Source organism: Apium graveolens, unplaced genomic scaffold (genome assembly GCF_009905375.1).
Source record: "Apium graveolens cultivar Ventura unplaced genomic scaffold, ASM990537v1 ctg6836, whole genome shotgun sequence".
In the NCBI taxonomy this organism is placed as follows: domain Eukaryota; kingdom Viridiplantae; phylum Streptophyta; class Magnoliopsida; order Apiales; family Apiaceae; genus Apium; species Apium graveolens.
The window spans coordinates 21,399-34,682 of record NW_027419822.1 but is presented as its reverse complement, the minus strand read 5'-3'; the positions used below and the strand labels follow the sequence as shown (position 1 = coordinate 34,682).

The window sequence follows — 13,284 nt, the reverse complement described above, 5'->3', positions numbered from 1 at the left end:
TTTAGATGGCCTACAACAGCTTCCTCAAGCAATTGCAGAAAACCAGGGCAATATGGTTGCACTGATGACATCAGTAATATGTTGGGTAGTATTTCAATTCTGGTGGATTATATTTGTTGCTGTATATATTTTGTTGAGATTGTTTGACGAATTGATTAAAAGAAAGGTCGGAAAATGCTACAAATGCGGACTGAGTTGGCTCATGATCAGGGAGAACCATATTCAAAACTCAATTTTTTTGAGAAGCATCTACAAGAGAGGCGGTGTTACTTATACCAATTTACAGCAACCTGAGCAGCATGTCTTAAGGGATGAAAAGAGTTCACAGCATTCAAGTGATGGAGAGCGCCTTATACAGGAGGCAGAACTCGAACAATTAGAGAGTGATACCGACAGGTTGAGGACTGAAATTATGAATATCCAAAAGGAACAGAAGAATGCAGATAATTATCTGTTATCTGTTAAAGAGAGGCTGAGAAGGACTGAACAGAAGCAACAGCAGATGTTCATTAGCATGGCCAAAGCATTTCAGAACCCCTTATTTAGCGAGATTCTTATGCAGCAGCTCAGGCCGAAAGAAGCACTGGAGACTGCTGGAACTTCAAAGAAACAAAAGCTGATTGCTCCACAGTGCAACAAAGGTCCAGCGGAGGCATCCTATTATCCTATATATGCAAAAAGATATAAATAGGGTCTTTGAAAAAGATGAAGAGACTAAAGTAATTATCTGCACCTTTTGCTTTCTGCACCCATGTACTATTCTGGGCATTACCGCATCTAGTAGGTTGCAGGTGCAGCTGCTCTAAATAATTGGATGGACATTAAAGAAGAATCCACAGTAATAATATTTTGAGGCTTCATCTGAGCAAATCACGGTCAGATGCTATGGATTTAGATGGCCTGCAACAGCTTCCTCAAACAATTGCTGAAAACCAGGGCACTTGTTAAGAAAATTATAAGAATAAGTTTATAACAAGATCAATAATATTAATCTAAAGGAACTTATTACTAGACCTTCTCATGTAAAAGTAATGCACATGAATGATTACTGAACATGAAAATATGCAAGATATAAAATGATGGTCAACATGTCTGCTGCTTAATCCTCTTTGTTGCTTCTAGTTTATGTTTGCACTAGCCAAAAAGATAACTAATAATAAACATGCAGATTTGTTTTAAAGAAACAAAGTCGTAGCCAGTGTCTTACTTACCGAAGCATGTTGCAGACGTGCATTCTCTTCTTTTATCACGTGCAGTTCCGCTTCCAGATCACGAGTATAAGGCTAGCCAATTAGAATACATGAAAACAAACTTTAGAAACAGACTTGGTGAGGCCCTCTCAAAGACCACGGTTTTAATCTACCGTATTTACATAGTCATGCCTATTTTTTGTGAATATTTCTTCATAAATAGAAATTAAAACAAATTTATTTATTCTGCAACCACTTAACAATGCATCTTCCATATTAATCCTTTACGATATAATCATTTCACTGTAAATAAACCGTAAATGTTGCCCTAGGATAAAGTTAAGTATTAACAATAAATTTTCAAATTATATGGGTTTGAGGCTGGAAATTTCGATAGTTTTAATGGATCGGGATCCATTTAAATAGAAAAAACAACCAAAAATGAACGTGTAACGTATCCATTCTAGATTTCTTCTTCATAAACTTTACACACACACACAATTACACAAATCTAGATCAACTTGTTGTATTTAACAAAAATAAAAATATAATAGAATTACCTGGAAACTACACGTGAACAGGAACGAAAATCATAGAGCACTTTCTTCATTGTTTCTGCAAGTAATTCAGAAAATCAAATAAAAATGAAGAATTAAATATAAAAAAAAAAATTATACTCATAAAAGATTGTACAAGAAGAGGACCTTAAGAATCTCTGCACTCCATGAAATGGTGAGCAGTGAGCCCAACAATTGCTTGCAGGAAACATAAAAACATTTTCAAACTTGAGTTGAAACTGTACGGGGACGGTGACGAGATTCGTGGAGCACTTTCTTCATTGTTTCTACAAGTAATTCAGGAAATTCGAATAAAAATGAAGAATTAAACTAAAAAAAAACATAAATTATACTCATAAAAGATTGTACAAGTGAATTGAGTCTTGAAATTGACACCTTATAATTAATAAAAAGGGGCGATTGAGAGATTGAATATGATGAGACAGCTTCGTGTACTAATCAATCGGCTGCAACTCGATTTCACCTCCAAAACCATGATTACATGAAATTGATTATAATAAACGGGTGCTAATCCCTAACCCTAAGCCGTATTATATAGGCCGAGCAAGTGCCATTTCCTTACTTTTGAAGCCCAGTAAGCAAAACATGGGCTTGGTAAATTAGGGGGTCAACTTAGGGGGTCAACTAGCTCCTATTCAAAGCCCAAGTCCAACTTTAAAAAATAATTTTTAATATGTAAGTCATTAAAAATAATTTCTTCATAAAATTTACATACTCTATTAAAAAATTAGTATAAAAAATTTAAATGATAACCATTGCATAAGAATTCATATAATACATAAGTTATCACATCATTAACTTATTAATATCGATTAGTTGTTGCATACTTAATATATATATATATATATATATATATTTATAACTAATTATTATAGAGATATATGCATGGATCATATAATACCTAAGTTATGACTTACTAATATAGATTAATAATTGCATACTTAATATATACATATTCATTTATAACTAATTATTATAGAAATACATGCACGCATGTATACATACATACATCCAAACATATGTACGTATGTACGTATATATGTATATATATAATAATTTAGTTAGAGATGTTATATTTTCAGAGCAGGTTCTTAATTATCAGAGCAAGACAATAAAAAATATTATATTACCCTCAATTTATTTTTCTATTTGGCATGACGTAGTATTGTCTTATCCTTTTTATTTGCTCCGAAAATTAAAAACCCTCATCTTCAAATGAAATTTCCCTTAAATTTCCCTTTTAGTTAATGATTCAAATTTTTTTGTCTACAAAAATTGTCCTTATTTTTAACGTAAGTTAAATTCTAAAAACGAGAATACATACATTATTAATTATCAAATTAATAATATAAATAAGTGAATTTTAAATATAAAGTAAAATTAAATATTAATATTAATAGTAATAATTTTAAATTTCATTAAAAAGAAAAAATATTTCATTTTAATAGCAGGTTTATAAAACATATATATTAAAAATTCTAATAATAATAATTATTATTATTTATATTATATTAATAATAATTATAATAATAATAATAATAATAATAATAATATTATAACAAAATAAATAATATTAATACATGAGAAACTTGAGTACAAAATCATGTTATTTATAAAAAGTGGTAGTACATTTAAATTATAATAAATTTTATTTGTACCAAATATTATTGTTCGTCATTAATTTTAATGATATTATCACAGCCTACCAGTGACCTTTAATAACACAGTTGACTGACATATACCATATTTATCACATTAACACTAATATTTAGATCTATTATAAACATTTGCGAATTAAATATTACAAACAAATGAACTAGATAAACTTATATATTAAATATGATTATGTGGATCAGAACCATTGATACCTCTAACTGAATATATATTTATATCTAACCATGTCATACTTTAAGTATTATATTTTTGTATTTACACAAAAATAAATAAATTATGGGCTTTCATATATATATATATATATATATATATATATACATACATATATATATATATATATATATAAATACACACACATATATATATATATGTATATATAATATATACACACACATATATATATGTATATGTATGTGTGAATTTATGTAAAAAAAAACTTTAACTTATGGTCATCATAATTCATAAAATATATGATAATGTTGGTTTATATTGGTATTTTACTCCGTCATTATGGCATGAACATATAATATTAACTAAAATAAATAATCTTGGTAAAGTTTACATATTAAAATACAACCCGAAAGCGCCTAGTATGCCGTGAGATGTGGATTTATTAATATTTTTTGAGAGAGGGGAAAGAGTTACTGAGGTCGGAAATTAAAATTGAAGAATACTAAAATTCAAATAACAATTATAAAATAAAATATTATGTAAACAAACAACTATATTATGTAAAATTACTAAAATTTCTAAAAAATTTCCATGGATCGTCCTTAACAGTAAAAAACAAGAAATGTCACTACAAGTCTCTACGTTAATTGTAGATAAACACTATTGCACCAATGTCATTAAAATAAAAATCTACTCATATACAAAAATAAATCCATCATCATTAGGAGGGGGGACAACATGAAATATTATCAACAAGAAAAACTAAAATAATATCGATTCGCCCAATATAGAGCATGTCCGTGCATTGCACGGGCTACAGAGCTAGTTAATCATTATTATGGAACATTGTGATATGCTCAACCAGATCGAATTGTAGTTGACGGTGTTTCTGCCTGTTACAAAGTTGGATAGTCCTTCCGATATACATTTCATTAGAGGCTAAAGATTCTTCGCCTAAGTTTGGAGGCGTTAAGTCATATGTTGCATCATCGTAAGATGGTAAAGCGCCAAAGGGAGTGGCGTATGTGTCTCTCTCATCCTCAACGATCATATTATGTAGTATAATACACGCTCTCATTATTTTAGCGAGATCTTCTTTATCCCAAAATTGTGTTGGATCATGTACAATTGCAAATTGAGATTGCAACACGCCAAATGTCATTTCTACGTTTTTTCGATGACCTTCTTGATATTTGGAGAACAATTTTCTCTTTTCACCCTGTGGGCGTGGAATTGTTTCACGAACGTAGCCCATTCAGGATAGATTCCATCTGTTAGATAGTACCCCATGTTATAGTTGTTACCATTAATATTGTAATTTACCTCAGGAGCACGACCTTCTAGTACATCATCAAATATCGATTATCGGTCTAACACATTCATGTCGTTATTAGAACCAGCAACTCCGAAAAATGCATGTCATATCCATAGGTCCGATGAGGCAACAACATTAAGCAATATTGTTGGAACTCCTTTATGACCCCTCATGAACATCCCTTTCCATGCTTTAGGGCAATTTTTCCACTGCAAATGCATGTAGTCAATACTCCCCATCATTCCGGGAAAACCGCGAGCCTTTCCCATTTTTATGAGACGTTGTACATCATTTGAGTTTGGCTTTCGCAAATATTCACTCTCAAAAATTAAAATAATATTGGTAACAAATTTTTTCAAGCATTCAATTGCAGTGGACGTACCAATGCACACATAATCATCAACTGCATCCGTTCCAATTCCATATGCCAACATGCGTATGGCCGCCGTGAATTTTGTAAAGGTGATAGGCCCTTTCTTTCCAATGCATCAACCTTCTGCTGAAAATATGGATCAAAATTTGAAAGAGCATCCACAATTCGAAGGACCACGTGTCTTCCCATTCGAAACCGTCGTCGGAATGTATCTAGAGGGTATACTGGATTTTGAGCAAAATAATCTCTCTCCAATCGTTCATGACCCGCTTCACGGTCTTTGCATATCACTCGTTTAGTCGTGGTTGACGAGCCTTCTTCAATAAATTCTTTAGACAAATCAGAGTTCTCATCCGTAGTATATATTTTGATTGCACTGTGAATGAAAAAAATGAGTTGCAGACTATCACAAAGAACATACATGTTTTATAGGAGATACAAATAATAAAAGAAAACGGCTAGTTTGAACTAAAAATAAACAAGAACTAAATTACAACGGCTAGTTCCAAATAGAAACAAACAAAAACTAGCTTCCAAGAACTTATTCCAAACAGAATCAAACGAACAACTAGTTTCCAACAACTAATTCCAAATAAAAATAAACAAGCAACTAGATTCCAATGGCTAGTTCCACCTGCGTCTTGATTTGACTTCCTCAATAATTTTGGCATAAATCTCTCGTTGAGCCTCTTTCATTATACTAGTATCAAGCGTAAGAAGTTGCATATCTGATTCATTCTCTTTCCTAGCCTCCTCTTTTTCTTAAGTTCATTGAACTCTGCCATTAGATCTAATCTCTTGCATAAACTAGCTTTTATTTCTTCATAATCTTTTTTTTAAGATCATTAAACTCTGCCTTTTTTTCCCCTCCCTCTTAGCTGCTTTTGTACCTTTAGGACGAACCGGTGATTCAACAACATTCTCATCTGTTGGTGTTTCATTCATCAATGATGAGTAGTTCCCAAAATCACTAAATTTAGTTCTCTTTGCACTTCCATTATTTGTCTCTTTAGGCTGTCTCCATTTAGGATGTCTCTTTAGATCATTCCAATGCTTGTCAAAATTAAACTTCTTATTGTATTTAGTTTTATGGAAACCATGAGCTCCCGCAATTATGTTGTCCAAATTTGTACCACTCCCCATTTTTGAGACAGCTTCCTTATAACATGTTCTATATTGCTAAGCCCCTTCATTTATTCGTTGCCACCTTTTTTTGATAGATATTACCCCTCTTTTGATAATACCGTGATTACTTTATTCACAATAGTTACAAATTTGATCCCAAAATTCACCCTTTTTATTCGCCCCGATCAAGGGATCAATCGACACATTCAACCATGCGCTAATTAAGAGTTTATCTTCAGGAGGTCATTTCACTTGTTAGGGGAATGACAAGGGTTTGGAAGGTGGTATTGGGTTAACGATATATGAAACTAATATCATATGACGTATGTTTAGTTGATTGCTATAATTGATATTGATAGTATATTAATATCATGTTTGGTTGATTGTTGCAATTTATATGAGTAATTTTAAATATTTTTAAGGTTATAATTTTAAATAATTTAAATAATAAAACATTTAATATTTTTTTTTATATTTTTTAATTGCTAACTTAATTTTGTATTATAAAATTACACGTAGTATATAAATTATTATAATTATTATTTTAAATTTCTTATTGTGTGCTATTTTTCGGCTGTAAATATCATTTAATATTATTTTTTCAATAGTCATTTTTAAATTAATATTTATAAACTTAGGGGTGTATCCTTATTTAATAAATTTTTTAGGTTCAATAATTCACTTTGGATATTAGAAATATTTAAAAACTAGTTGCCCTCCTATCTCTCTCTTTCGCAAAATCTTAATTCTTATTTTTTCGATTGGTTAATGATAAACACTGTTTTGATAATTTTTCCTAATTTTTATTTACTTCAAATAAATCTATCTCTTCATTAAGAGTTTTAGTTCTATGTATAGGTTTTCTTAACTATATATTGTGTTTTGTTCTCTCTCATTGTGAGAGTTTAGTTTGTTTGTTTTGTTCTCTGGAATCGTACATCTACAAAATTTCGTATATTGGTTCATTGATAGGGGTCCTATCAGATTACGACTATTATTAATTGTTCGAATGCGTTTCGACACGTCAAATTTCTGTGTTCTCACAATTTCAACAGATTGTTGGATTGTCTTTATAAAATGATGTATATGTCAACAATGCGAGCGAGAAATATACAACAGTGAAAGATCCGATCAACGATCGTAGTTTTGTTCAAAAAGACTATGATTTGATTTATCTTGATACGTATTTATTCAGTTTTAATTATTATTATAATTTTTTTTGGATTTTAATTAATAAACTAATTGAATATCCAATTTTTTTTAATAAATGACAGCTAATTTAACAATCTTGAACAATTTTTTTTTAACGTAGGTAACCGGCGGCCGCTACCCATCGGGTGCGCACTAGATAAACCTTACGGGCTCCTAAAGTTCAACAACTTCCATTTAGATTTTTGAAATATTAAAATAATAAATTAATAATTGGTACATTGATATTGAATTCAGGATTTTAGAAATCAAACTCCAATTAAAATTCTAATATCTAATTTAGCAGTTTTTAATTTTGTAGGGTTCAAAATGCCCCGTTAAAATTTTAAAAATATTAAAACTTAGTAAAATGCACAACAATCCAATTAGAAAAAATTGGGGAAAGCGTTACTTAAAGCGATCTAACTTAAGTAATGTTTAGCATAACAAAAAAAAATTAAAAACCTCAACCACAAGTTCATCTAGCGTCATGGACAAAAAAAGGAAAAAAATAGTATTAATAACAACCAACACGCTAAGCAATTTAGTGTTTTAGCTAAACATTACCATTTTCTGCGTTTCTACATACTATTTTGGGCTGTTTTTACATGCGTGCCATTTTAGACATTTTTCTACGCATGTACCATATAGGGCTAACAACAAATATACTTGGTGTTATTATTATCTTTACATTATGAGAAGCAATTTGTACTTTAGGAATGTGAAAGAAAACATTATACTTGAACAAGGTACATAATCTGACTGCAGGTTGGGTTTTTAAATCTTGTTAACTTTCTTGACTTTTAATTGTCAATAGGATTGTTGATTAGTGAGTTGAAGACTTTTACTTGGTCAGGTAAAACGCCGTTCATGTAAGAATAAATTCTACGAACTTCAGCAGAATTGGAATTTGACGTAGGTTCAGAAGGAATATCGTCTATGTCAAAATCTCTACGAATCCGCAAAATAATATTTAGTTCAATCTCTAAGAATTCTAGCAGAATTAGAATTGATGACTGCTTTGGAATAATACATAAACCGGTCCCAAAAGTCCCCCGCCTAGTATGTCGACATCATCGTCAATATTCACGTCTTCAACTACCTTTCCTTCGATTGCACTTCTAAGCTTTCCATGACAACGTCGAAACATTCCCCACAAAAAATAGGGATTATACCACTCTGTAGTAAAAAAGAAAAGATCATTATAATCAAGCACATGCTATAATCAGGTGGTGTATATATGATCCAATACTTCATCAAATGAGTTTTCACTTTATCTTCCCTCATCACAGAGACCAACTAAAACTAATATGGCAATACAAGTAATCCTATAACCAAGCGAAATGAAAGACGACCTTGCTCCCTTTTATTACGTTTAACATACTTGTGTTCATTTAATATGCATATACATATGCAGTTTGGACATATATCATGGATAAGCACTTTTTTCTTTAAGCCAGGCATTAATCCCTATTTAATTTATGGCGCTATTAGTTTAATTTCATATTAAACAAATACTCTCTAAGTCCATATTCGACAAGAAAGTTTACTCTGAAAATACTGTACGGCCATTATCAGGGGATAGAATAGCGTCTATATCTGCTATAAGAAGTTAAGAGAAAAAAGAAGTTAAGGCTTATGAGAATATGTGGTCACATGGAATAACATAAGTTTTGCTACAGAAACTTATGAGACCAGTTTTGTACCCAATGGGAACGTTAACCTTTTACAATGGAAGAAAGTGAGAACTAGGCCCAGTACACTGGAAAACTGCAATCTTACTATCTGTTGTTCAGATAAAATTAAATGAACTTTAGTCATGGTATCTGGACTAGGAAAATGAAGGAGCCTGTACACATTTAATATTTCTTTGGCTACAACAGAAGACCTCACATATCCAGTAAAGTAAATTCTTTCAACAGTTGTGAAAAAGTAAGACTTTATATATCTACAAATTCTATGCCAATTTGGAATCTGAACAATCTCCAAAGCGGTATTCAATTGGGAATACGAACAATTACCGCAGAGGAAAGGAAGGAATACCAAGTATTTATCAACTATATACGCAAAAAGATAATAAACGGGGACTTTGAAAAAAATGAAGAGACTAAAGTATTATCTGCACCTTTTACTTTCTGCACCCATGTTTCTGGGCATTACCGCATCTAGTAGGTTGCAGCTGCTCTAAATAATTGGATGGACATTGAAGAAGAATCCGCAGGAATAATATTTTGAGGCTTCATCTGAGCCAATCACGGTCAGATGCTATGGCTTTAGATGGCCTGCAACAGCTTCCTCAAGCAACGGCTGAAAACCAGGACACTGGTTCAGAAAATTATAAGAAACAAGTATATAACAAGATCAATAATATTAACCTTAAGGAACTTATTACTAGACCTTCTCATGTTACAGTCATGCACACCACTTCAATGAATAAGTAAAATATGTATGATTTAATATTGTCGGTAAAAGATCTAACAAACATTAACTATGTAAACCATTCAGAATGAGTTGTGACCGGTCTCCAATGGAGTAATTTGGAATACGTACCCAAAAAAATTGATACCTCAAAGGTACAAATGACAAAATGATAAATATGGTATTCAGAGTATCCATATGAGATTTATAACTCCAAATGTGAATACTTAAAAGGTAAAAATTAACTACTTTTGCATCAACCAAATGTGATTTATGTGTTTCTTAACCTCTCAATATGGTTGCACTGATCACATAGGTATTATGTTGGGTAGTATTTCAATTCTAGTGGGACTTATCTATTTTTTTTTGCAAAAAATCTATTGATTTTAGTTGCATGATATTCAATAATAAAAATAAAATAATAGCAAATAATAATATCTAAAAAAATAACAACAAATATTACAAATCTTGCATTAATTTAAAAAGAATGGATAATTACCTGGAAACTATATGTCAACGGGGGAGGGGATTCATGGAGCATTTTCTTCATTAGTATTTCAGAAATTTATGAAGTAGAAGTAGCAGTTCGATAATAAAATTAAAAAAAATCACAGAACAAACTTAAAGATAGTAAAATAATTCAGTCAAATGGTCTAACTGTGCCACAATCATATGTATACACACACAGTATACACACACACATAGATAATCAAGATTGTATAAGTGAATAGAGTCCGGAAATTTCATATTCCTCCCTTCTATATATCTAAAATTGATATACGTTTTATGAGGAGGTTTACTGCACATATTCTCCTCCACTAATCTTAGTTCATAATTAAGTTTTTACATCCCTTAATTCGAAGAAGAGTGTCGCTAAACGGGAGATGATGACAGCTATGCTCATTTATTGTGCACTATTGAAGTAAAAAACTAAGTACTAGGGAACCACACATAAGACTATACCTCAGATTCAAAAGTAATTGCATCTCCTTGTTCAGTGAAGCATTTTCGATCAGACAGGTTGTCTAGATAATCCAATGTTTCCAAACCTTCTATCCTCACTTCACTGTAAAACCATATGAATTTAGCAGAAACAAAAGAGGACGAGCTAAATACTGTAAATTTCACTTCGGCAAGCCTTCATATATCAAGAAATCTAATTAAGCAACAAGATCGCAAAGTCTACATTCCTTCTCCTTTATTATTATGTGGCAAATGATCAAAATAACATTGAGAAGGAGAAGTGTCTAAATGGCACATCTGAAAAGCCTTCAAGTGTCACTTATGTAAAACATAACGCACACATGTGTTTCAACTATAACTTAAATGTATTGTGCATGTACTAAATGTGGCAGTAATTTACACGTGTCAGTATGATCATTTTTCTCTCATATTGTGTTGATAAAAGGTAAACGCACTTAACTTTATTTCACCTACTTAAAACAAATGAAATGCTTTCAAAGAATATTAAAGCAGCGTTTAGCATAAGCCTCTTCTACTTTTAAGTAAGTAATATATTCCCTTAGAAACTAACAGTGAGAGGGAGTTGAAAATGTAGCATTGTACTCAGTAGCACCATTTTGGTGATATGCAAAAGATTACTAAATGAAATACATACATAGCACGAAAACGTCAACCATTTACAAATAGCAGAGGTTTTAATAGGTACTTAAATGTCACTGCCAACTTAGCCCAGTCCTGTTTCTATGATCTTTGTTTTATTTCATGTCACAACACATTACAACCAGTGACAGAGTATTTAGGTTCAAAAATGTCAGTGCATACCAGATATCCGAAACAGACAAATATGTATGGTAGCCAAATGAGAAACTAAAGGCTGCTGTCAATGTTCCGGATGTGCGATATCATGTTGAGATTCCCACAAGATGAAAGAGAAACCCTAAGTCGAAACTCATAACTATGGAAGACAAAGAAAGAAAGCTGTCAACAAATTCATATTAATATATGTGGATTGATAATAATCACCAACATTCATGTACCCAAGAAACCATTTGCCTACAATTTTTACTGTCCTGCCATTTCTATACCTACAAATATGATCTTAGATGTGAAAACATATACACAGGCAAACTACAAAAGAGATAATACAACTTCACCAAGTACGAAATGTTTCTATAACCATAGGTTCGTATCATCTCAAAGTTATCAAACATGTGGAGGCGTCCATGGATCCAATCAGCATATAGCATTTGGAAACTTGCAACACAATCACTATCTTTTGCTGTCATATAATTTATTTATTTTTAAATACCGATTAAGGCCGTGTTGGTAAAGGGAAAAAAAACAATATATCTGCAAAAAAGTACTTTTAAATAAACCGTGCGTAACTAGGATATACTTGTCATGTAAATTAATAGGAAAATACATCAAAAGTTAACCTGTAGGGCCACTGCTTTAAATCTTCCTCTGAAGTCTTTCGCGGTAATCCTTCTGTTTCTTGGGAGGAGGATTATGATCAACTCTCCATCCTTCGTTTCTTGCATGACCATTTGCTTCAACTGAAGCGGAGGAGCAAAACTAGAGAAAATTTTAAAACCTGCATCAAGTTATCGGTACTATGATTTCAAATAAAAAGACTGCAACGTGAATATAACGATAATTGGTATATACCTTGGGAAAACAAACAGAGATTCCTCCTCGCTTGCATTATAAGGCCTGGGAACCTTCAGAAAACATTTAGGAATATAATTAAGATTACGCCCGGTATTGTATATTAAGCAGCATAACTTGATTACTCAATCACTCACTCAACAAATACATTAACAAATACATAAGGCACATTTTAAACTTAAAACTATTCTCCGCCCTTTTGTTTATAGTTTTAAAGTACATTTTTTGGTCATTCTGTAATGCACCACAACCCAGAAATTATATTCTCAAGAAAATTCTATCATGGATCACTTACAGAGAGATATTTCAAAGAGCAAGTTGTCAATAGAAGCACTTAAACAGCAAGCCAAAAAAACAACTTAAGACTACAACCTAATTAACTACATAGATTGCAATTACCAGCAAGAAAGTCTGCACATAACCATTATACACTTCAATGCCAGAGGGCACAAGAGGCAGTAGTAGTGCAAGAAAGTCTACATGTTGTACACTTTAATTGTTGTACCACACAACAGGGAGAAGTGGTGTATGTTTTGAGAAACATAATTGTGGAAAAGTTTCAATATAATTTGTCATCCAAAGTTAGATGAGTCAAATTAGTTTGCCTAAACTCTTGATCGG

The 13,284-nt window shown here is 31.7% G+C and overlaps 2 protein-coding genes and 1 long non-coding RNA gene across 3 annotated transcripts; all 3 read right to left on the bottom strand.

The window, feature by feature from the left end:
- Window positions 1-4,439: 4,439 nt before the first annotated feature.
- Window positions 4,440-4,868, bottom strand: LOC141703607 (uncharacterized). The gene has a single exon (XM_074507075.1). It carries the CDS (start codon window positions 4,866-4,868, stop codon window positions 4,440-4,442), a length of 429 nt encoding a protein of 142 aa, XP_074363176.1.
- Window positions 4,869-5,032: 164 nt separating this feature from the next.
- LOC141703606 (uncharacterized) lies at window positions 5,033-6,444 on the bottom strand. Its single transcript, XM_074507074.1, has 3 exons — window positions 6,158-6,444; window positions 5,311-5,677; window positions 5,033-5,230 (listed from the first exon to the last, which is right to left on the bottom strand). The coding sequence occupies exons 1-3, from the start codon at window positions 6,442-6,444 to the stop codon at window positions 5,033-5,035; spliced, it is 852 nt and encodes a 283-aa protein (XP_074363175.1).
- Window positions 6,445-10,774: 4,330 nt separating this feature from the next.
- LOC141703611 (uncharacterized) lies at window positions 10,775-12,585 on the bottom strand. The gene is made up of 3 exons (XR_012567612.1): window positions 12,432-12,585; window positions 11,818-11,950; window positions 10,775-11,098 (listed from the first exon to the last, which is right to left on the bottom strand). It is a non-coding gene; the product is annotated as an uncharacterized LOC141703611 (long non-coding RNA).
- Between the last annotated feature and the right edge of the window lie 699 nt (window positions 12,586-13,284).